Consider the following 26,252-nt stretch of genomic DNA (forward strand, 5'->3'; position numbering starts at 1 on the left):
CACCACGGACCGCAGCAACGGGGATCTATGCATAGAGACAGGATGGTGCAAAAAAAGCGATCGCACGGTGACTGACAGGAAGAGGGCATTTGTGGGTGGCAACTGACCGTTTTCAGGGAGTGTCTGAAAAAAAGCAGGCGTGTCCAAGCGTTGGAAGGGAGGGTTTCTAACGTCAATTCCAGTCCTGGACAGGCTGAAATGATCGCAGCAGCTAAGTAAGTCCTGGGCTGCGCAGAGACTGTGCAAAATCAGTTTGTTCAGCTCTGCTACACATGCGTTCGTACACTTGCACAGTTAAAATACACTTCCCCAGTGGGCGGCGACTATCTGATCGCAGGGCTGCAAAAATCGCTGCCCAGCGATCAGGTCTGAAATGGGCCCAATGCCAACCCGACTTTTTTTAAAGTCGGATTGACATTGTCGGAAACGGGGCTAAATCCTGTCGGATTTGGCCGCGTCTAAGCCACCGATCCACGTGGAGGCAGCATTGAATAGGTCAGAACACCATCCGACCGAGAAAAGTCGGAAACTGCCGTCTTTCCGACAAGACAGCCGTTACCGACTTCAGTTGAATACCCCCCTATGTTGTTGCAGGAACTATTTTTGAATAACGTATAATATAACAAATTGTAAATACTGTTCTGCATCAGAAAGGTACAGACTGAAAGCCACAACAACAAAGAACATACCATGCTAGTAGTATGTTTTACAGTTTGCAAATATGTTTGTGTACTCCTGTTGTAAAGAATGAGGCACTCTGATGTTTACATATCCCTCACAGAAACAACAGATTGTCTAATAATGTAAATTTTCCTTTTGCAGGGTTTTCTATTATCATTGGGAGAATCACTACCCAAGGTGTTTGTGCAACGTGGTAACACAGCCCAGAGGCTGGAGACTGATGATTCTGTTCCTGAAAAAGAGACTTATGAGGCTGAGTCTGTGGCGTGCCTCTCGTACCTGCTGTTTGTCCACCATATTGGAATGGACAGCTTTCCATTTGTGTTTGGGTGAGAAAATAAAATCAGTACATATTACCTTAAGAAGAAGTCCACCTCTTTTTTTTTTTTTCTTTAAGGTCAACATTTTGTTTTCCATCTTCCTTCCCATCTTTCTTATTTTTTGTTTCTTCATCTCTTTTTTCGGCCAATACCTTCTTTTTTTTTTTTTTTTTTTTTTTTTTTTTATTACAGACACACATTCTCTATCCGTCATTTTTATTCTTACCATTATAGTTATTCTCTTCCTGTCCCAATTGGAACACGCTGTATGTAAACCACATATGAGCCGGGAGGTTATGAAGTCAGAGTTCAGCATCCGTGCGGGATGCCGGCCAAACTCAGACATTTTTTTAAAGGAGCAATCCTGTACAAGGCAATCCTGTACATGATTGCCCCTTTAAAAAAAAAAGTCTGAGTTTGGCAGGCATCCTGGCAGCCGCCAAACTCTGACTTCATTACATCCCGCCCTTGTATTAAAATGACTTGTAGCAAATAATTATAGATAATTATAGAACAACATAGGGCATCAGTATCCTTAGGGACTGTGTCATAATAAAATTTCAGCACAGGGCTGTTGTTACATAGCTTACAGAAGCCCTTAAGATCAATCATAAAAGTATGATATACATATGTATATGCACTGTATGTAGAGCCACATAGGGGTATATTTACTAAGGTCCCGATTTTGACCGAGATGGTGTTTTTTCTTCAAAGTGTCATCTCGGGAATTTACTAAACTCAAATCTCAGCAGTGATGAGGGCATTCGTATTTTTTGGGAAGTCAAAGACAAAAAATACGAATGAATACACCATCGGTCAAATACGACTGTTTTTTGATACAACTCGGTAATTTACTAAAAAGTGTATTTCACGAACACTGCCGGCAATAGCCAAACACTGCCGTGAAAAAATACAAATCGTAAAAAAAAGCAAATTTAAAACAGACCTGCTTTTTTTACCGTGTTCTGATAGGCATGCACGGATCCATGAGATCCGTGCATGTTTTATCAGTGGGAAGGGGTGGGAAAGTGTTAAATTTTCTGGAAAAAAATGCGTGGGGTCCCCCCTCCTAAGCAAAACCAGCCTCGGGCTCTTTGAGCCGGACCTGGTTGAAAAAATATGGGGGGGAAAATGTCAGGGGTTCCCCCATATTTAATCAACCAGCACCGGGCTCTGCGCCTGGTCCTGGTTCCAAAAATACGGGGGACAAAAAGCGTAGGGGTCCCCCGTATTTTTGAAACCAGCACCGGACTCCACTAGCCAGGTACACTTTTATCTAGGTCCCTGCGTCCCTGGCATTACATACCCAACTATTCACCCCTGGCCGGGGTACCCTGGAGGAGTGGGAACCCCTTAAATCAAGGGGTCCCCCCTCCAGCCACCCAAGGGCCAGGGGTGAAGCCCGAGGCTGTCTCCCCCATCCAAGGGCGGCGGATGTGGGCTGATAGCCTTTTGAAAAAAATGTGAATATTGTTTTTAGTAGCAGTACTACAAGTCCCAGCAAGCCTCCCCCGCAAGCTGGTACTTGGAGAACCACAAGTACCAGCATGCGGTGGAAAACCGGGCCCGCTGGTACCTGTAGTACTACTACTAAAAAAAATACCCCCCAAAAAACAGGACACACACACCGTGACAGTATAAGTTTATTACATACATGCACACCTCCAAACATACATACTTACCTATGTTCACACGAGGCTCGGTCCTCTTCTCCATGTAGAATCCTAGGGGTACCTGTGAAAAAAATTATACTCACATAATCCAGTGTACCTTCTGTTCTTTGTATAATCCACGTACTTGGCAAAACAAAAAAACGGAAACCCGACCACGCACTGAAAGGGGTCCCATGTTTACACATGGGACCCCTTTCCCCGACTGCCAGGACCCCCCCTGACTCCTGTCAAAGAGGGTCCCTTCAGCCAATCAGGGAGCGCCACGTCGTGGCACTCTCCTGATTGGCTGTGTGCTCCTGTAGTGTCTGTCAGGCTGCACACGGCAGAGATACAATGTTGCACCTATGCGCTCCATTGTATCCAATGGTGGGAACTTTGCGGTCAGCGGTTGACCGAAAGTAACCTCACCGCTGACCGCAAAGTTCCCACCATTGGATACAGCCATGTGCAATATTACATTCCCGAAGAGGCGAAGTGATAAAGTGGAAGGTGAGAAAGTACCAGCCAATCAGATCCTAGCTTCCATGTTATAGGCTGGGTTTGAAAAATGACAATTAGGAGCTGACTGGCTGGTGCGTTATCACCTTCCACTTTATCACTTCACCAAGCTTAATAAATCTGCCCCTGTGTTTCCATTCTGATCACTGCTTTGTTGAATGTCCTGGCTTATAGACTGAAGCTTGAAGGTACAGGATGGCTGTGATCAAGACTGGATCTGTAGGGTAGAGGAATACAAAGAGCTGGTTTAAAATACTAATGGCCCCATTTAACAATGAGACATAACCCCTTTAGCAGTTGCTAAAACGGTTATGGGGGATATCCAATTAGTCCCAGGAAATTTACCGGGACTAAGTGTCCCGCCGGGGTCTACCCTATTACCTCCGATAAGCCAGCACAAGCGGTTCTGCATCAGGTAACCCCCAATAAGCCCCCGCTAGTGCTGGCTTATCGTGGGTAATAGGGTAGACCCCGGCGGGACAATTAGCCCCGGTAAATTACCGGGGCTAATTGGATATCCCCTTAAGTTGTGGTGTTAAATGGGGCTCTCCTTTTCAATATTTAACAAACTGCTGTAAGCTTAGCTGCAGCCCGTCACTGGCAGCGGTAGGCAGCCAGCAACAGAGCGGAGGATGCCGCAGAGTAGGGGGACTCGCTAGACGACTCGCTAGACCTAACTGGTGAGGTAAGTAATGTTAAATACTAACGGCATAATCGGCCGCATGACTGCAATACTAATCTAAAAATACTGCTGGTAATAAGTAAAATTGTAAATGGGGCCCTAATTCATAAAATTCTGTTGGCTAAGCTAATAGTGTCCTCTTTTGGTAGTAAAGTGGGTAATGGGTATATGTGTAAATTACAGTATACCCTACAGTACATGAACACAGGTATGTGTGTACGTGGTTAGTGTGGCACGGTTTGCACGCTGTTTCAGGCAGCACAGTAACAGAATAAGTCTTTTCTCTAACGTCCTAAGTGTATGCTGGGGACTCCGTCAGGACCATGGGGTTTAGCGGCTCCGCAGGAGACAGGGCACAATAATAAAAGCTTTAGGATCAGGTGGTGTGCACTGGCTCCTCCCCCTATGACCCTCCTCCAAGCCTCAGTTAGATTTTTGTGCCTGGCCGAGAAGGGTGCAATCTAGGTGGCTCTCCTGAGCTGCTTAGAATAAAAGTTTAAGTTAGGTTTTTTATTTTCAGTGAGTCCTGCTGGCAACAGGCTCACTGCTACGAGGGACTTAGGGGAGAGAAGTAAACTCACCTGCGTGCAGGATGGATTTGCTTCTTAGGCTACTGGACACCATTAGCTCCAGAGGGAGTCGGAACACAGGTCTCACCCTGGGGTTCGTCCCGGAGCCGTGCCGCCGACCCCCCTTGCAGATGCCGAAGTTGAAGAGGTCCAGAGGTCCAGAAACAGGCGGCAGAAGACTTTCAGTCTTCATAAGGTAGCGCACAGCACTGCAGCTGTGCGCCATTGTTGTCAGCACACTTCATACCAGCGGTCACTGAGGGTGCAGGGCGCTGGGGGGGGGCGCCCTGGGCAGCAATGTATTATACCTTTTTTATGGCTAAAATACATCACATATAGCCCTTGAGGCTATATGGATGTATTTAACCCCTGCCAGATCTCACAAACTCCGGGAGAAGAGCCCGACGTTTTAGGGGGCGGGGCCTATTCTCCTCAGCACACGGCGCCATTTTCCTGCTCAGCTCTGCTGTGAGGAAGGCTCCCAGGCTCTCCCCTGCACTGCACTACAGAAACAGGGTTAAAACAGAGAGGGGGGGCACTTATTTGGCGATATGATTACATATGTGAAAATGCTATAAGGGAAAACACTTGTATAAGGGGTTGTCCCTGTATAATTATAGCGTTTTTGGTGTGTGCTGGCAAACTCTCCCTCTGTCTCCCCAAAGGGCTAGTGGGGTCCTGTCCTCTATCAGAGCATTCCCTGTGTGTGTGCTGTGTGTCGGTACGTGTGTGTCGACATGTAGGAGGACGATGTTGGTGAGGAGGCGGAGCAAATTGCCTGTATTGGTGATGTCACTCTCTAGGGAGTCGACACCGGAATGGATGGCTTATTTAGGAATTACGTGATAATGTCAACACGATGCAAGGTCGGTTGACGACATGAGACGGCCGGCAAAACAAATTAGTACCTGTCCAGGCGTCTTAGACACCGTCAGGGGCTTGTAAAAACGCCCATTTACCTCAGTTGGTCGACACAGACACGGACACTGACTTCAGTGTCGACGGTGAAGAAACAAACGTATTTTCCTTTAGGGCCATACGTTACATGTTAAGGGCAATGAAGGAGGTGTTACATATTTCTGATACTACAAGTACCACAAATAAGGGTATTATGTAGGGTGGGAATAATCTACTTGTAGTTTTTCCTGAATCAGATAAATTAAAGTGTGTGATGATACGTGGGTTTCCTCCGATAGAAAATTATTGGAGGTATACCCTTTCCCGCCAGAAGTGAGGGCGAGTTGGGAAACACACCTTAGGGTGGATAAGGCGCTCACACGCTTATAAAAACAAGTGGCGTTACCGTCTCCAGATACGGCCGCCCTCAAAGAGCCAGCTGATAGGAAGCTGAAAAATATCCTAAAAAGTATATACACACATACTGGTGTTATACTACGACCAGCAATCGCCTCAGCCTGGATGTGCAGCGCTGGGGGGGCTTGGTCGGATTTCCTGACTGAAAATATTGATACCCTTGACAGGAACAATATTTTATTGACTATAGAGCATTTTAAGGATGCATTTCTATATATGCGAGATGCGCAGAGGGATATTTGCATTCTGGCATCAAGAGTAGATGTGATGTCCATATCTGCCAGACGATGTTTATAGACACGACAGTGGTCAGGTGATGCAGATTCCAGACGGCACATGGAAGTATTGCCGTATAAAGGGGCGGTCCATCGGACCTGGTGGCCATGGCAACAGCTGGAAAATCCACTTTTGTTACCCCAAGTCACATCTCGGCAGAAAAGGACACAGTCTTTTCAGTCTCAGTCCTTTCGTACCCATAATGGCAGGCGGGCAAAAGGCCAGTCATATCTGCCCAGGGTTAGAGGAAAGGGAAGAAGACTGCAGCAGGCAGCCCATTCCCAGGAACAGAAGTCCTCCACAGCTTCTGCCAAGTCCGCAGCATGACGCTGGGGCCATACAAGTGGACTCAGGCGCGGTGGGGGGTCATCTCAAGAGTTTCAGCACGCAGTGGGCTCACTCGCAAGTGGACTCCTGGATCCTACACGTAGTATCCCAGGTGTACATTGGAAATTCGAGACGTCTTCCCCTCACAAGTTCCTGAAGTCTGCTTTACCAACGTCTCCCTCCGACAGGGAGGCAGTATTGGAAAAAAATTCACAGGCTGTATTCCCAGCAGGTGATAATCAAAGTACCCCTCCTACAACAAGGGAAGGGGTATTATTCCACACTATATTGTGGTACTGAAGCCAAACGGCTCGGTGAGATCTAAAAGATTTGAACAATTACATACAAGGGTTCAAATCAAGATGGAGTCACTCAGAGCAGTGATAGCGAACCAGGACGATATGGTGTCACTGGATATCAGGGACGCTTACCTACATGTCAAAATTTTGCCCTTCTCACCAAGGGTATCTCAGGTTCGTGGTACAGAACTGTCACTATCAGTTCAGACGCTGCCGTTTGGATTGTCCACGGCACCCCGGGTCTTTACCATGGTAATGGCCGAAATGATGATTCTTCCTAAAAGAAATATGGACGCTTTCCTGATAAGGGCAAGGTCCAGAGAACAGTTGGCGGTCGGAGTAGCACTATCTCAAGTAGTTCTACGACAGCACGAGTGGATTCTAAATATTCCAAAATCGCAGCTTTTTCCGACGACACGTCTAATGTTCCTAGGAATGATTCTGGACACAGTCCAGAAAAGGATGTTTTCTCCCGGAGAAGAAGACCAGGGAGTTATCCGAGCTAGTCAGGAACCTCCTAAAACCAGGAAAAGTATCAGTGCATCATTGCACGAAGGTCCTGTGAAAAATGGTGGTTTCTTACAAAGCGATCCCATTCGGTAGATTTCACGCAAGAACCTTTCAGTGGAATCTGCTGGGAAAATGGTCCGGATCGCATCTTCAGATGCATCAGCGGATAACCCTGTCTCCAAGGACAAGGGTGTTTTCTTCTGCGGTGGCTGCAGAGTGCTCATCTATGAAAGGGCCGCAGATTCGACATTCAGGACTGGGTCCTGGTGACCACGGATGCCAGCCTGAGTGGCTGGGGAGCAGTCACACAAGGAAAAAATTTCCAGGGAGTGTGATCAAGTCTGGAGACTTTTCTCCACATAAATATACTGGAGCTAAGGGCAATTTACAAGGCTCTAAGCTTAGCAAGACCTCTGCTTCAAGGTCAGCCGGTATTGATCCAGTGGGACAACATCACGGCAGTCGCCCACGTAAACAGACAGGGCGGCACATGAAGCAGGAGGGAAATGGCAGAAACTGCAAGGATTCTTCGCTGGGCGAAAAATCATGTGATAACACTCTCAGCAGTGTTAATTCCGGGAGTGGAAAACTGGGAAGCAAACTTCCTCAGCAGGCATAACCTCCACCCGGGAGAGTGGGGACTTCAGCGGGAAGTCTTCCACATGATTGTAAACCGTTGGGAAAAACCAAAGGTGGACATGATGGCGTCCCGCCTGAACAAAAAACTAGACAAATATTGCGCCAGGTCAAGGGACCCTCAGGCAATAGCGGTGGACGCTCTGGTAACACTGTGGGTGTACCAGTCAGGGTATGTGTTCCCTCCTATGCATCTCATACCAAAAGTACTGAGAATCATAAGAAGGAGATGAGTAAGAACGATACTCGTGGTTCCGGATGGGTCAAGAAGGACTTGGTACCCGGAACTTCAAGAGATGCTCACGGAAGAACCGTGGCCTCTACCTTTAAGAAAGGACCTGCTCCAGCAGGGGCCTTGTCTGTTCCAAGACTTACCGCGGCTGCGTTTGACGGCATGGCAGTTGAACGCCGGATCCTGAAAGGGCATTCCAGATGAAGTCATCCCTACCCTGGTCGAAGCCAGGAAGGATGTAACCGCAAAACATTTTCACCGCATTTGGCGAAAATATGTTGCGTGGTGTGAGGCCAAGAAGGTCCCTACAGAGGAATTCCAACTGGGTCGTTTCCTACATTTCCTGAAAACAGGACTGTCTATGGGCCTAAAATTAGGGTCCATTAAGGTTCAAATTTCGACCCTGTCAAATTTCTTCCAGAAAGAACTGGCTTCAGTGCCTGAAGTTCAGACGTTTGTAAAAGGGGTACTGCATATACAGCCTCCTTTTGTGCCCCCAGTGGCACCTTGGGATCTCAATGTTGTTTTGAGTTTCCTAAAGTCACATTGGTTTGATCCACTCACCACTGTGGAATTAAAATATTTCACATGGAAGGTGAAGATTCTATTAGCCCTGGCTTCAGCCAGGCGTGTGTCAGAATGGGCGGCTTTATCATATAAAAGCCCTTACTTAATTTTTCATTCTGACAGGGCAGAATTGAGGACTCGTCCTCAATTTCTCCTTAAGGTGTTTTCTGTTTTTCACATGAACCAACCTATTGTGGTACCTGCGGCTACTAGGGACTTGGAGGACTCCAAGTTACTTGACGTTGTCAGGGCCCTGAAAATATATGTTTCCAGGACGACTGGAGTCAGAAAATCTGACTCGCTGTTTAGCCTGTATGCACCCAACAAGATGGGTGTTCCTGCTTCTAAGCAGACGATTGCTCGCTGGATTTGTAGTACAATTCAGCTTGCACATTCTGTGGCAGGCTTGCCACAGCCAAAATCAGTAAAAGCCCATTCCACAAGGAAGTGGGCTCATCTTGGGCGGCTGCCCGAGGGGTCTCGGCTTTACAACTTTGCCGAGCTGCTACTTGGTCAGGGGCACACCCTGACTGAGGAGGACCTGGAGTTCTCTCATTCGGTGCTGCAGAGTCATCCGCACTCTCCCGCCCGTTTGGGAGCTTTGGTATAATCCCCATGGTCCTGACGGAGTCCCCAGCATCCACTTAGGACGTTAGAGAAAATAAGAATTTACTTACCGATAATTCTATTTCTCGTAGTCCGTAGTGGATGCTGGGCGCCCATCCCAAGTGCGGATTGTCTGCAATACTTGTACATAGTTATTGTTACAAAAATCGGGTTATTATTGTTGTGAGCCATCTTTTCAGAGGCTCCTTCTGTTATCATGCTGTTAACTGGGTTCAGATCACAGGTTATACGGTGTGATTGGTGTGGCTGGTATGAGTCTTACCCGGGATTCAAAATCCTTCCTTATTGTGTACGCTCGTCCGGGCACAGTATCCTAACTGAGGCTTGGAGGAGGGTCATAGGGGGAGGAGCCAGTGCACACCACCTGATCCTAAAGCTTTTATTATTGTGCCCTGTCTCCTGCGGAGCCGCTAAACCCCATGGTCCTGACGGAGTCCCCAGCATCCACTACGGACTACGAGAAATAGAATTATCGGTAAGTAAATTCTTATTTTTTATAATGCTCATTTTTCCTCCATCTAGAGATGCTGGAGATGAATACCACTTAGTAACTACAGATTGGTGTGGCCTGCAGCTCTTGTATTGAACGCTTTCCTGGAACTCAGATCAATACCCTAATATAGGAGCCCTAATGGCACAATAAACCAGTTAGAATTAATTTTTGCTGTCAGTTCCTTATTTCATTTAACATTTTTGCAAGGATAAATATTTGTAATTTTTACATTATGGTATTAGTGTAATCTTTAGTTAGAGGAAAGCTGGTATGCATTCTGCTGAAACCAGGAATAAACCACAATGTGTGTAGAAAAGTATTAGTACGGTGCTTGTGTAATAACCTTGTGCTGCACTCTTTTCAGACAATACCAGCTGCAGTTTCAGATTCATTTAAATAATCAAGGAGAAAGATCAGTAACAAAACGTATGCTTTTTTTTATCCTAGACCATCATTTCTGGTAAAGTCTAACATGGACCATGTTGTTGTGTTATTAAAAAGGTAAGTAAAGTGGTTCTGTCGTCTGCACACTTGGAAGCAGCCATTTTGTTGGCTCAACTAATATTTATGAGAGTGCATCTTCTCAATTCACTATCCGACCAGTTACGCCTTAAATGAAGACAGACCCAACAACAAAATGGCTGCATAAACTGACATGTACATATTTGGAAAGTTACATTGACCACTTCGCCATGTCTTTCAAGTTATGATTATTGGCCTGATTCAGAGATGGACGCAGTGTGCACAGTAACTGAGTCTTTGGACGCAGCTGCTGTGTACAAATAAGTTAATGCCACAGGAGGTGTCTTGTGTATAAAGGAACCTCCTATCTAACTTGTGGGATATGCTGCTGCTTCTGAAGGCTCAGCATCAGATCATCTGCGTGACCATTGGTCATCAGAGTAACCCTCAGGTATCACAGAATGGCTGGTGGTGTTTTTCACGCTGCTGGGGCCAGTGCAGTTGCTTTGGAAGACGCAGACCCTGATCTTGGTATGCCCACGAAACGGGGCTGATCTGCTGTTTTGTAAAACTGTCCTTATCACCGCTCTCAAACAGCTGCAGACTGTCATTCACCTGACTGTCACTCATCAGACGGCGCAGGACCCAATATGCATATGCGCAGTCCGGGTCCCATGCATGCGCAGTACAACGTTGTACATCTCTGACTTAGACACTGTGGGGCGAATTCAATTAGCCCTGAAAATGTAACTGGTGAAAAATGGGTAGGATCGAGCATTTTTGCACTTTTTAGCCGGGATATTCAATTATAGCCCATTTTTAGGGCCTGTTGAATTTTCTGTTTCCATGCATATAAATATAGGGGGTATCCAATTGGTCGCGATGACGTGATCGCGGGTAAAGTTATCGCCCAAAACATAATTGGATACCCTCATAGGCTCCATAATAATTTCACGGACATGTGTCAACACTGCTGGATTTACGAAAACAGGTTACTCAGCTACCTGCTGAGGCCCAGAAAAAAATTCCAAACAAGAGCTGTCGGCGGGCTGCATTCGGGGCTAATTGGATAGCCCTCAGGGCTAATTGGATTCAATTACTGTGTAACCTTTTTTTAATTAGTCATATTAATTGATCCATGTTTTGTAAATATTCCAGCTAAAAATACATTGTGTTTTAATGGAAAAATAAAATGAAGCAATATTTTTTTCCTTTTAAAGTTATATATGGTAGCTAACAAAGTTGAATTAATACAGGCATATGTTTCTGGGACTGACTTGTTGCTGAAATGAGTAACATCAGGGCATTAGTTTTATAAGCCTGTGTCCTTATCCTGATTTAGTTTTGGTTTAAAATTTCTGCAGATGTTTGGACTTAACCAGCATGTGAACAATGTAGGATCATTTATTCATAGGGCTCCATTCTCTCTGTTCTAGTGACAAATAGTAATTGGGATAAAAGAATCTACGTTTGGTGAGGCTGAAAGTGATATCTTGCATATGCATTATTATTAATGGTCAATATTGCAGTTAATTAAACACTTTTGGTGCAGCAGCTTTTGTAGTATTATTGCACTGATTTTCTACATCATGAACAAAATGTAAATCTTTTAAAATGGGCAATTAATTATTTGGGGTGTTCTGTTATTCAGTGACATCACTGCTAGTTTTTATTTGAGATGTCATTAACCATTTTGTGGTGTTTTTTTGTTTTTCTTTCTTTGTCTTGTTTTTCTGTTAAACTCCCTTTTACTTATCACTGTCAGGACCGAAGAATCAGTATTGTCCAAAGGGCTTGTAAGTTCACCCACCACATTAACAGTAGTTACGTAGTTGTTTGACAGATCTTCGATTTACATATAATCTGAGGATGCCTTTTTCAGGAGTTATTGGAGCACAGTTTATTAAGAGTGGATAATGAAAGTCTCCATGAGGACTTATTAGATGTCCGAGCCGTCGGCCAAGTTCTGCAGGTGAGCAAGCTATTGTATATAATGTTATTCGTATCCTAACAGGGAGGCCACCAGTCTAGACTAGTAAAATTCGCTTCCTTACATTTTAAAGGCGTATTTTTGCCCAAAGAGGAGTATATCATTATTGGTATTTAAACTAAAGGGGGGTACACACCTAGAGGGGTGTGCTGAGCGATCTAGCACAGACCGCTCAGCACACATCTCTCCCCGCACTCAGCGCGATGTGTGCTGAGCGGAGAGGGGGAAAGGGAGGATGGGGGCGCTAACGTCATACAGCAGTGAAGTGAGCGACGTGACTAGAACCGGCAATAGTGAGGTTCGGGGCTGCGCATCGCTATCGCTATGGGCATACACACAGAGAGATCCGTGCTTAATTTCTAAGCAATCTATTCAGATTGTTTAGAAATTAAGCACGGATCTCTCCGTGTGTACCCCCCTTTACTGGTAATTTGCAGTATGCTATTGACAAGTCAACAATTAAGCAGGGGAGCAGTAGCCCATCATTCCCGGCACATGTCATCAGACCTCCTTACATCTAACCATATGTCCATCAGAACTCCCCCATCCCCCATCTATCTTCGTGTCAATAATACTCCTCTACATGTCATCAGTGTAAATTCTGTACCTTGGCCAACAATATGTTATTAGTCCGTGTGTGTGTCCACGTGAACACAGTTGCTGTCTATCATTGGTCCAGAGTCATTGGTCCAGGTTATCTGACCTCAGCTTTGAAGTTCTCAGAGCCGTGGCCCATCACTTCCCCCCCACCTCCCCATCCTTCTGGATATTCGGCCCACCACTCTACTCACTTCCCTCCATGCTGCGTCTGTTGTATAACTGCAGGTCATATGGGAGGTGGGGAGCTGGACAGCACACCCTAATTCTCAACATAATAAGAGGTGCTATAGAGAAAATGCAGGTGCATACTCTGAACACTAGGAACACTGGCAATCAGAACAATTATAACTCGCCAATTTTAAAATTTTGCTTCTTAGCATCATTTTTGGCCAAAAAATATGGGCCCACCTACCACCTACCTACTTATTACTGCAAACCCCCCGTGGCTGCTCTGCGGTTGGCCGCAGCTTGCAGCATAAAACTTGTGTCCCGGCCTCTGCTGATCAGCAAATTGGAGTCTGCTGTCGCTCATTATGAGCCACATATGTGCTTGGTGACCGGAGTGCACAGTCTCATTGGGATCCGGTCTGAAGATCGACAGTGTCTAGGTCGACAATGTTTAGGTCGACCACTATAGGTCGACAGTCACTAGGTTGACATGTTTTCAAGGTCGACAGGGTTTCTAGGTCGACAGGTCAAAAGGTCGACATGAGGTTTTTTTTTTTTATCACTTTTTTTGAACTTTTTCATACTTAACGATCCACGCGGACTACGATTGGGAATAGTAACCTGTGCTGAGCGCAGCAGTAGCGGAGCAAGGCACCTTGCCCGAAGCATGGCGAGCGAAGCGAGGAGACACGGTGCACTAATTGGGCTTCCCGGTCACTGTACGGAGATAACGACACCAAAAAAAACATGAAAAACTCATGTCGACCTTTTGACCTGTTGACCTTCAAACCCTGTCGACCTTCAAACCCTGTCGACCTATAGTGGTTGACCTAAACATTGTCGACCTAGACACTGTCGATCTAATGATCCACACCCGTCTCATTTGTATATATATGCATGACACCTTTTTCAGAGCGTGCCTGTGTTTACATTGGTGTCTATGATGCCCATACAGGAGTTATTGTGATCTCTGCATGTATTATACACACATATAGATGGACACCTTTATTTATAGTAAAGTATTACGGATGTTAGTATGGATAACATGTTTATTATTTGGTCTGGTTTTGTATTAATGCTGTGTCTGCTTTATTGCTTTCTCTACCTGCAGGATTTAGTGAGGGTGATGACCCTTTGTCCTATAGAACACCTGGTAAGTAAGACATGCAGATATCATTGTACTGACCTTGCGGTGAGAATACGCTCTCGCTATCTTACTGATGAATCTCTGGACCTTTGTTGTAGAGAAAGAAGAGTCTGGCAATGCTACAGTTAGTGATTGACAAGTTTTGTGTGGAAGGAAAGTACAAGTTATTCAGGTAGGAGAATGCACTATCCTTGAAATTACAACTATAGACAAGCCTTTGTCCCTCGTAAAGGAAGAAATCGACGTGAACTTGAGAGGTTACGGTCATCAGATTTCTTTACAAAATCTCAGTTCAGAGACTTGTATATGTTTAGCAGGGCATAAAATATCTTGGTGTATGGCATCATGGAACTCTGCTTTATGAATTATCTCTCATCAGTGGACAAACCACAACTTGCATCAGGACCAGCTACCCAGCTGCTCTCTGTCCAAGCCTTGCCGCATCCAGTGGCAGTATTAGTACTGAATCTATAATCTAGATACGGATGCAACATGTGCAGTACAGAGACTTGTATGTTTATACCACAAAAATTTACATACATCCAACTGTGAATGTGGCCACAATTTTTAATGTGTTTATGTAAGTGCAGCATTTTACACAATTAACAGGTACAGGAAGACAGCGCAACATAAGCTCCACCACTCTGTAAAACCCTCCACTGGCTCCCCATCCAATTCACAGCCATCATCGGCTCCTTGTCTTGAAAAACATCCCCTCAAACCTATGCCTGTTCCCTACTCCTTTCCTTAAACCTTCACTCCTCCAAGCAGTACCTCAAACCCCACCTCTTCTCCATAGCCCACCTTACATGTACTTGAAGCATCTCCTAGGACCTGTTCCTTCTGCTTCTGTCTCGCCCACTCCTGGTGTCTCCCTCTGCCCCACCCCTCCAGACTGTAAGCTCTCAGGATACAGGGCCCTCTGAATCTTATGTCTACCCATTCACAACTGTATGATTGTTACATGATTTGTATGATTTTCACGAGCTCTAAACTGTATGACTATTCCTGCTGTAAGAGATTACACACGTCCGACTTCATGCGCAGCTGTTATCACATGATTTGTACATTCATGTGTCTTTTGTTTTATTTATTTCGTTTCTGTCCAGTGCTACAGTACTTTTGGCACCTTTATATATAAATCATGATGATGACGTGCTAGGCAACTCAAGGGGGGGATTCAAATGTTTGAAATGTCAGTTGGGTGTTTGTTTTTTCCTATTAGATAGGGAAAAACAGACACCCAACTGACTTTTCAAACAATTGAATATCCCCCAAGGTGTCATTAATGTTTTTTGGGGTTTTTATTGCAATAAAGGTTTTTATTAAGATCACCGAAATCAGTGACAAAGGGTACGAAACACCCCCATAGGGCATAACAGCATAGTGAGTCAGAACATTGGTAAAATAGCTGGCATTATGAGACATCACATAAAAGGAGAACACAACAAAGTACAGCATACATTTCCAATAACAAAGTAAACAGTGATCATAATTGAAAATAAAAAGGAAAACCAGAAAACATCTGTAAAAATAATAAGATTGCTAATTAGATGGAGTGAGTTAACGATCCCCGCTCCAGACATCGTAAGATCGTCCGTGGCCATATAGAACTCCAGTCTGGCAAACCATTCTGCTATGGTTGGGGCATTAATAGCTTTTTATGCATATGATTAGAACTTTGGCAATAATGAATAGTTTCAGCTATGCACAGTGGATAGATTGGAGACAAGAGGCAAATATTTGATATCTTGCTGTGATGCCATTTACTGCACAAGATTACAGCATACTTGCCTACCTGACCCTCTCCATGAGGGAGAAAATGCTCTGTTCCGGGACTTTCCTGGTAATGTATGATTGCCATCACCTGTGGTGAGCTAGTTAATTGATAAGAAAGGTGTTTCACCACAGGTGATGGCAATCATACATTACCAGGAAAGTCCAGGAACAGAGCGTTTTCTCCCTCATGGAGAGGGTCAGGTAGGCAAATATGAGTAGGTGGCTGCAGCTAATCAGTAACACTAGTGCCGCCTGTATCATCGATTGACGCAGATGATGGGGTGGGCTTTTCTGTTGGAATTACTGTGCAGGGCAATGGGGGAGGTGGAACTAGTTCCCCCTACCATTACAGGTGGTGGAACTCAGTTCCACCTCGTTCCCCCCCACTTTAACCCCTGATTACTGCCTCACTGTACTGAGGTAATGGGTTCAATTCCTACCATGGCCATAACTGTGTGGAGTTTGTATATTCTCCCCTTCTTGTGTGAGTTTCCTCCAGGTACTCCGGTTTCCCCCCACACTCCAAAAATATACTAGAGGTTAATTGGCTCCAAAACGAAATGAACCCTAATGTGTATGTGTGTGCGTGTATATGTGGTAGGGAATATGGATTATGTGTGCACTACATAAATAACTGGTAATAATGAATAAATATCAAACTCAGTCCTCATGACCCCTAATAAGTCACATTTTCCTAGTCGCCTAGCAGGTGCATAGTTGTACTCATTACTCCATACTTGCCTACCTGACCCTCTCCATGAGGGAGAAAATGCTCTGTTCCTGGACTTTCCTGGTAATGTATGATTGCCATCACCTGTGGTGAGCTAGTTAATTGATGAGAAAGGTGTTTCACCACAGGTGATGGCAATCCTACATTACCAGGAAAGTCCAGGAACAGAGCGTTTTCTCCCTCATGGAGAGGGTCAGGTAGGCAAGTATGGATTACAGTAGCTCATGACACATTTGTGGTGCAGCTAGCCCTGTAAACTCGGTTACTACCTAATATTGCCCATTGAAGGTAATGGTTTTGTGAATTTATTTGTTAGTTAACCTTAATTAGTCATTGCTAATCTGTGAAATGTTTCTACCATGGATTTAGTCTCTGATTCATTTAATGTGCTGCTCTATTTTCAGGTGTCTGCTGAAGACCAGTAATCATGCCGGTGTGCAGGGTTACATCATACACAACATTAAGACTCAAATAGACTTAGCAATGAAGGTGAGACTCCAGTGACTCATACCCACGTGTTTCATGCTGTGAATGGCAATGTTGTACTTTCTTTCAGTCATATTAAGTTAAATAGGTTTTTATGCTACATAAAGAAATTAGATATGCGCATGCACAGGTCTCTGGGGAAATGGTACGGTGGCCATTTTACTGGCAATTTCCCTGCACATACCCAAAGCGCAGGGAAAATGGCGCAGCCCCCATTTTGCAGCCATGCTGATGCGTGACTCCAGAGAGGTTTGTATAGAAATATGGGTGAAAATGGCTACATCTGAAAATCAAATAATTAAACATTTTCCTGTGGCTTTTCTATTGTCAGACAAACCACCAGAACAAGTGGTTCTTAGGAACCCGACTAAATCCACTTCTGCATTTGTCGCTTTCACTCCCAGAAGGAGCAGAAACTGATCTACTTCAGAACTCTGACAGGTAAGAATTCTACTACCGTGATCAATACATTAGGGCATGTTCAACAATATGTATGCTATAGCCTGTAAAGCAGGACAGGCTCCAGTAATATCTTTCAGTCACACAGTCCCCCGTCCGCCCCCATGACTGTCCTCAGATAAGAACGCCCACCTCTCTCTGCCCTTTCGGGCCTACAGTATTTGCTGGCGTATAAGACTACTTTTTTGCCCTGAAAAACATGCCTCCAAGTGGGGGGGTCGTCTTATACGCCGGGTGCACTTCAGTTGGGATAGACATAGCTGCCATAGTGGCCTTCCGATACTCGCCCGGTGCCCATAGTGGCCTCCCGATGCCCGCCCACCTCATTCTACTCACCATCCAGTATCGCACGATATCCAGTGCGGCCGCGGCGGGTCACTGGTGCCAATTACAGGGAGATGCAGGGACTGGCCGGAGGCGCTGCAGTCGCGTTGTGGCCGTACAATGGTGACAATGACAGGTACTGTAATGGCACTAATACTAATACTAATGGCACTCATGTGAAACCGGTAACACTAAATGCACACAGGGGTATACTTTTATACATTTTACAACTTTCTCCTCGCCCCCTCCCCCCTTCTTATGCATACCTTGATAAATACTCCCTATCCAAATCTCTTATCAGGTCATAATATACAGTATGTCACAAATCTGATGTTGTTTTACGTTTTATTTGGTGTGTGGAAGGGGGTAGTCTTATACGGCGAGTATATAAAAAACTCTATATTTTGAGTGGAAATGTTGGGGGTCGTCTTATACGCCGGCAAATACGGTAATTATGTGCTTTGCCTGGCCCTGGCCCCAACAAGATCAACTTCTGTACTGCATCTTTCCTATGAAAGATGTAATACAGATATATAGATATATGCAGATGTGTCCTCCCTTAGCTTACCTGCAAACAGGTCGCACATTCGTATAAGTCATGATTGCGACTAGTCATACTCACATGCGACCTGTTACACCATGTAACCATATGCGACGCGGTGCCCGTTCATGGGCACGCTAGCTGCGCCAATAGACCCGCAATCACAGTGGCTAGTGGATAAGCTGAGGCCTAACTCCTACTATAAATATAAGAATATTTGGATTTGGTCCAAGTTGGCACAAAAACGATTGAACCGATTTTCATGAAAGTAACATTATTTTGTAGATGTGGCACCATGTGTACGGCTGGGAAGAGGTGGGGGGAGTGGTGCTTTGGGACTGCGATCACTTGAATAGGATAGGCTAGGTAGCAGTCTGTGCAATGGGCACACAATGGCATTGAATGCTGCTGCCACCAGTCTGTATAGTGCTGCTGGTCACATGGCCTGCTCCCGCCACAGGGACCCTATGCAAAGCAATACAACTGTAACACCTGAAATAAAAATGTTTTGGGCATAAGCGATTTCCTCATGGGGGAAGCCGTGGGCAGCAGCAAGTGTGTGTATGTGTGTATAATATATTTCTCATACGTCCTAGAGGATGCTGGGGACTCCAAAAGGACCATGGGGTATAGACGGGATCCGCAGGAGACAACGGCACACTATAAGACTTTGAAAGGGTGTGAACTGGCTCCTCCCTCTATGCCCCTCCTCCAGGCCTCAGTTAGATTCTGTGCCCAGAGAGACTGGACACACACTAGGGGAGCTCTCCTGAGTTTCTCTTAAAAGACTTTGTTAGGTTTATTATTTTTAGGGAGACCTGTTGGCTACAGGCTCCCTGCTTCGTGGGAGTGAGGGAAGAGAAGCAGACCTACTTCTTCTGAGTTCAAGGGCTCTGCTTCTTAGGCTACTGGACACCATTAGCTCCAGAGGGTTCGATCACTTGGTGCGCCTAGCTGCTTGTTCCTGGAGCCGCGCCGTCACCCCCCTCACAGAGCCAGAAGACAGAAGCCGGGTGAGTAAAGGAAGAACAGAAGACTTCAGTGACGGCAGAAGACTTCAGAGTCTGAGGTACCGCGCAGCGGTCGCGCTGCGCGCCATTGCTCCCACACACAAGCGGCACTACAAGGGTGCAGGGCACAGGGGGGGGCACCCTGGGCAGCAATATACCTCATGTTTATAGCCTGGCAAAGTGGTATACAGTGCATAGGCACTGTATACAGACCCCCGCCAGTATAATAATGTAAATAACTAGCGGGACTGAAGCGTGCCGATAAGGGGGCATGGCTTAGCCCTCACCACTCTATCCAGCGCCATTTTCTCCTCAGAGATGCTGGCCCCGCCAAAACACTGTTACACAGCTCACTGTGTAAAACGGGGTGGGGGTGGGGGGGCACAGTTGTTTAGTGCAAAAATAAAGCACTATATATGTATATATAATGAGCGTGTGGTAGATGTGTTGGTAAATGTTTTATGTGTTTTCCCTGTCAGATACTGGGATCTACCCATTAGAGTCAGTGTAATGTCGGTGGGTGTTTAGTACACGTGTGTCGGCATGTGTGAGTGCTCTACCACAAACGGCTATGGGAATCCCTCTGTCGGCACCGCCGACTCTTGATGGTACTTGATTCATGAGATTAAGTGTCAGCATGTCAGTAGTTGTAAGCTTTTCCAAAGAAAAAACTATATGGGAGACACAGACGTATGTGGGTGACCCTGTCGGCACCAACTAATATGACTGGGTATAACTTATTATGATAATGTGATGCAATTTGAGAAAAAAAGGCTATACCTGTTTATAGTTGTATATATGTATATGTATGGTACGGTTGCATTGATCTGTAGCTCGAGCACAGACGTGGTAATATTTGTGGGGGTGTAATATTAAAATTATGTTTCTATTTCCCTCAGACCCCTCTGGGTCGCAAAAGATGTTATTTTGCCCAGTTACTACTCCCTGTTGTCGACACGACTACTATGTCTTATGTCGACCATAATGTTTACTGATTAGATCCACAACATCGGCATTCAGTACATGTTCATACACATTAAGAATGCATTAATAATACTAGGGACCCTGCTGTTCCTGGCAAATATATATATATATATATATATACATATGTGAGATGTGTATATATGGATATGTGTGTATATGTGTATTTAAATGTGTATATTTATACAAAACATTTATAATGATTGCTGAAGTAAACTTTTCCTTCTCATGTGCTGGTCGCTCTGTTCGATAACTCTATGTCAGCCGTGACAAGATGGTTTCAAATCATCACGAGGATTCCGAGTGTTTATTCTTTTCCCGCCATGGATAGAATAAAGTGAGAATCAACCCCTGTTCTGCATGGGGCCCTGTCACAAAGGATTGTTTACAGGAAGCTAAGTGATATTTTAATTATATGCTTTGATTATACTTGCATTGCATGCGCAGGGGGGAGTGATTGTATTCAGGAATGGTCGGTTACTTGGTCATCCGATATAATTACCCTGAGGAGAGATGTGTTACTCCTTGAGTTGGGTCATCTCTAGAACATTGCAACATACTACCGTGCGACTACAAGGGATGGGACTCTTGGGTGCGCGGGCCACTTCCATGGCGGTCTCGGCTAGGAGGGCGTTGTGGAGTCACCAAAGAGATGCAAATGCTGAATCCGAAAAGAAGTGGAGTATCTTCCCCATGAAGGGAAGCCTGGTTGGCGATGACCTTGTTAATATGCTCGTGGCAGGTGCCACGGGTAAGTCTACCTTTCTTGCCCTATGTTCCCTCGCAACGGTTGGTGACGCATTGTTGTAGGATGCAGTCATTTCGACCGAATAGATAAGGATTTCCCTTTCTTTGCAGGTAAAGGAAGGTAAAAAAAGGTAAGAGGTCAGCTGCCTTTTCAGGTTCACAGGTGCAGAAATCATCCATTCTTTCTGCCACGTCCATAGTGGGACATTGGGTCTATCTTGCGGGGGCCCACACAGGTGGGACCTCGTCTAGAACTTTTCAGTCAGTCCTGGAAAGGACATGGACCAGTGAGTTAAAGATAGAGTCCCTAGGGAGACATACGGGAGTTCCAGACGTTCCCCTCACTGATTTTTTCAAATCAACCTTACCGATCCTCCTCATGACAGGGAGGTAGTATGTGATGCAATACAAGAGTTGTGTCTGGATCAGATCATTGTCCTGCTGTTCCGGTCATAAAAGAAGAAGCTGTTGTTCACGCTTTTTCATGCTCCCGAGGCCGGACGACTCGGTCAGATAAATCCCAATTTTTTCCTACTTAAACTTCATGAGGGAATCTCTCATGGCAGGGTTCTCCACTCTGAGAGTGGAGTAATGAGGTCTAATTATGGTTTCTTCCGCTTTAGGCTTACCTGAGGTTTGCGATTCAGGATTGTGTTACCATTTCACCAGGGTGATGGTGGTATGATGGGTTTCCTTCGTTAGTAAGGAGTCATATTTATTCTGCACTGGATCGCTCTCTGAATTATAGAGAGATCGAGAAGCCAAATTGTGCGAAACGTTGTTTTCTCCTTGACAGTTCTTCAACAACAGGACTTGCCAGAATCCCTGTTGGTCCCAACGATGCGGTGATCGGTTTGGGCAATATTATTAGAGGCAGTACTGAGAAGAGTTTATTTGCTTCTATAAAAAAAAAATTTTTAAAAAGGGGAAGCTCTGAGAATTCAGAGTCTGGCAGACCTGCAATGGTGTCAATCCGTCGATACTGTCAGTTACTGAAATAAAGATGGTTGGGGCCTACGAGGCCATTCAGTGGGCAGGTTCCAGGCCTGAGTGTTTAGCGGGACCTGTTGGACAAGTGGTCCTGTTCCCACCTGGGATAATCATGGATTCAAGACCAGTATGTTGCTCCTGTGGTAGCGGCGCAATCTCACTGAGGACAAGTGTCATGTTAGGATACTTGTCTCCCCATTAAAGGTCTAGAGTAAGGGCCGTTTGTAACGGTTTTCTATAGACAAGAACCGGAGAAGAAATGGCAGAAGCCAGAAAGATTTTCCGCTGGGCGACGAAACCATTTACGCGCTCTATCAGCAATGTTCATTCCAAGAGTGGACAACTGTGAAGCAGACTTCCTCGGCGGACACGTTCTCCGTTCAGGAGGGTTGAGTCTTCATCAAGCGGTTTTTCACAGAAGTGATAAGTCTTTGGAGAATTCCGAAAATAGACAAGATGGCATCTCGCCTTGACAAGAAATTTCAGAAATTTTGTTACGGGTCGGGGGTCCCCTCAAGCATTAGCGGTGGACACCCTAGTGACACCGTGGGTGTTTCGGTCAGTCTATGTGTTCACTCCACTTCCACTCTTTCCAAGAATGTTAAAAGATTATAAGAGGAACAAGAGTTCAGATGATCCTCCTTGTTCCAGACTGGTCAAGGAGGGCTGGTATCCAGGTCTTCAGCAAATTACTCATAGGAGATCCAAACAAAGGAAACAGCGCTAATAGGTATATGTAAAATATTTTATTACCATTAATAACACAGTATATTATTTAAAATGAATTAAAACTGTTATTGACGTGCCGGTTAGTAACAACATGCAAATTAACTGCACAAAGGAACTTATGCAAACGCACATATATTTCAATTAAGCTTTAGTGCAAATTATGAATATGCCATTAGTTCATTAGTCCCAAATATTTGAACTCCGTGCAATTCAGATGGGCTGTTTTGCTAGCATTAATGCCCAGATGGTAACCATCAAATTGATCCAACTGAATACCGGTTTTATTAGTGGGTTAATAAGCACAAGTCTAGCAATTAGTAGCTTCTATAGCATATGAGCACAGTAGATGTTTGTGTCACCTGTACTGTAAGCCCCACTTCCAACAATGCATGGAAAAGTGCCTCCCGGCTCCTGGTGCCTTCAGCACATTAGAGGTGCCATATCCGGAGTGTCCAAATTGGGGCTTTAATAAGGCTGTTGCAAAGTCCAAATTGCCAGTACCGGACGCAATGAAGACGTCTTACGCATTTCTCCGCCTCTTAGCAGCTCGGCGGCTTCCTCAGAGACGATATCACTATGTCTCCATGCCTCTGTTTAAATAGCGGACCTATCCCACGTGCGCCTGCGCACTCTGTTACCATCCAAACCTCGTTTTGAGTTGGAGCGCAGCGCCCACGTTTTGCTGTACTCTCCACCTCTAGTGTATCACATGACCGCTTCTTACAGCAAGGTCTTATTCATCCGATATTGCATTTTCATTCAAAAGAGGGGTGTTTCACTGAGTTTTTGTTATACTCGCCACAGTTATTCAAGAGTATTAAATATGGTCCATTATAGTTTAGGCTCTATGTAAATACATAATTTCACGGCATCTGGACATAGTAAACCCAGAATAAACAGTTTTAAAAAATTAATTAAAAGCAACAACTAATCATACCATTGGCACATAGTTAATACATAAATAAAAATACAAATACACACATACAGTATGTGAGCGTGAGGTCAGTGCATAGTAAATTGCGCATTCACAGTCATGTCCACATAGATTCTGTTCTCCACTCAGGTGCATCATCTCAGACCAATCTGTCAGAGATTTTTTTTCTTCCTTTTTATATAGAGATTTAGAGATGGCGGCAGTGGTCCCGCCGCTAAACCCCATTCCAAATATATACAGATAGATAGATAGATATATATATATATATATATATATATATATATATATATATATATATATATATATATATATATATAGGGACATTATTATACAATTCAGGGCAACAATTAAAACTTGCTATCCATATTAGCGCTTGGTTGGTATACCAAAGCAAAAGAAAGAAACAGAGAAATAAGTAAGCAAAAGAGACCAAGAAAAAAAACATATGGATATATGGATGGAAGCTGTGCATATTCACATATACCTCAACTATATCCACGCAGCCAATAAATATGGCTACATTAATTCAGAAAAACACATAAGCAGCTGTGTAGAAACCACAACCGCAATATGTGTATATAGGCAGACAGGGGACCTTGTGAAAAATTATTATACCAACTAGACTCAAATAGATGTTACTCAGCATGTTTAGATATATACCTAGACATTATTCAGTTCTACTGTATCATTTAATCCTCCGGGGATAAGGGTATCCAGAACGTAGATCCAATAGGCTTCTCTCTTACATAGTTGCCTAAACCTATCTCCTCCCCGCTTTGTAACTTCTACTTGTTCTATTGCCTTTATTGTTACACTCTTTACATTTTGCTTTTGACATATGGAGACATGACGAGAGAGAGGGTGTGTTTTCAAACCCTTCAATATGTTTCTTCTGTGTTCGGAAAACCGTACATGGAGAGCACGAATAGTGCGACCCACGTTCTGCCTTCCCACAAGCCTTGATCCAAACGAGGGGAGACGGAAAATTGAAATCCACCTCCTTCGTCACACAATATAATAGCCATGCCAGAGAAATTAAAAAGATCATAAAGAAAAATACCTCAATATTGTGTATGGATGATACTCTAAAGGGAGAGATTAATATGGAGGGAACGGTAGTCTTTAGAAAATCAGAGAATTTAAAATCAAGACTGGTACAAAGTCATTTTACCAATCCCGTCTCTAAGAATGTAGTTAAGAAGACTTGGCTACCTGATAAACCAGCGGGCTTTCATAAATGTGGAAGAGTAGATTGCACCACCTGTATGTGCTCCCTGAAAAAAAGTATTAGTTTCGGTTCATTTACTAATGGAGAAACATTCGAAATTAAGAAATTTTTAAATTGTAACTCAAAGTTTGTAATATATCTTATTACATGTGGGTGCGGAAGGCAGTACGTGGGTCGCACTATTCGTGCTCTCCATGTACGGTTTTCCGAACACAGAAGAAACATATTGAAGGGTTTGAAAACACACCCTCTCTCTCGTCATGTCTCCATATGTCAAAAGCAAAATGTAAAGAGTGTAACAATAAAGGCAATAGAACAAGTAGAAGTTACAAAGCGGGGAGGAGATAGGTTTAGGCAACTATGTAAGAGAGAAGCCTATTGGATCTACGTTCTGGGTACCCTTATCCCCGGAGGATTAAATGATACAGTAGAACTAAATAATGTCTAGGTATATATCTAAACATGCTGAGTAACATCTATTTGAGTCTAGTTGGTATAATAATTTTTCACAAGGTCCCCTGTCTGCCTATATACACATATTGCGGCTGTGGTTTCTACACAGCTGCTTATGTGTTTTTCTGAATTAATGTAGCCGTATTTATTGGCTGCGTGGATATAGTTGAGGTATATGTGAATATGCACAGCTTCCATCCATATATCCATATACATATGTTTTTTTTCTTGGTCTCTTTTGCTTACTTATTTCTCTGTTTCTTTCTTTTGCTTTGGTATACCAACCAAGCGCTAATATGGATAGCAAGTTTTAATTGTTGCCCTGAATTGTATAACAATGTCCCCATATATATATATATATATATATATATATATATATATCTGTATATATTTGGAATGGGGTTTAGCGGCGGGACCACTGCCGCTATCTCTAAATCTCTATATAAAAAGGAAGAAAAAAATCTCTGACAGATTGGTCTGAGATGATGCACCTGAGTGGAGAACAGAATCTATGTGGACGTGACTGTGAATGCGCAATTTACTATGCGCTGACCTCACGCCCACATACTGTATGTGTGTATTTGTATTTTTATTTATGTATTAACTATGTGCCAATGGTATGATTAATTGTTGCTTTTAATTAATTTTTTAAAACTGTTTATTCTGGGTTTACTATGTCCCGATGCCGTGAAATTATGTATTTACATAGAGCCTAAACTATAATGGACCATATTTAATACTCTTGAATAACTGTGGCGAGTATAACAAAAACTCCGTGAAACACCCCTCT

At 44.3% G+C, this 26,252-nt stretch overlaps 1 protein-coding gene across 2 annotated transcripts in view; it reads left to right on the forward strand.

Moving 5' to 3' along the window:
* GLMN (glomulin, FKBP associated protein) overlaps positions 1 to 26,252 on the forward strand; it is a 134,527-nt gene that overhangs the window by 102,041 nt on the left and 6,234 nt on the right. For both annotated transcript variants that reach the window (XM_063939891.1, XM_063939892.1), the window contains 8 exons: positions 823 to 1,010; positions 10,152 to 10,205; positions 11,932 to 11,962; positions 12,049 to 12,132; positions 14,030 to 14,077; positions 14,170 to 14,243; positions 16,985 to 17,069; positions 17,398 to 17,507. In XM_063939891.1, the coding sequence (XP_063795961.1) occupies positions 823 to 1,010; positions 10,152 to 10,205; positions 11,932 to 11,962; positions 12,049 to 12,132; positions 14,030 to 14,077; positions 14,170 to 14,243; positions 16,985 to 17,069; positions 17,398 to 17,507 (674 nt within the window). The remainder of the gene's footprint in view (positions 1 to 822; positions 1,011 to 10,151; positions 10,206 to 11,931; positions 11,963 to 12,048; positions 12,133 to 14,029; positions 14,078 to 14,169; positions 14,244 to 16,984; positions 17,070 to 17,397; positions 17,508 to 26,252) is intronic.

This window comes from Pseudophryne corroboree, chromosome 9 (genome assembly GCF_028390025.1).
Source record: "Pseudophryne corroboree isolate aPseCor3 chromosome 9, aPseCor3.hap2, whole genome shotgun sequence".
Classification (NCBI taxonomy): Eukaryota; Metazoa; Chordata; class Amphibia; order Anura; family Myobatrachidae; genus Pseudophryne; species Pseudophryne corroboree.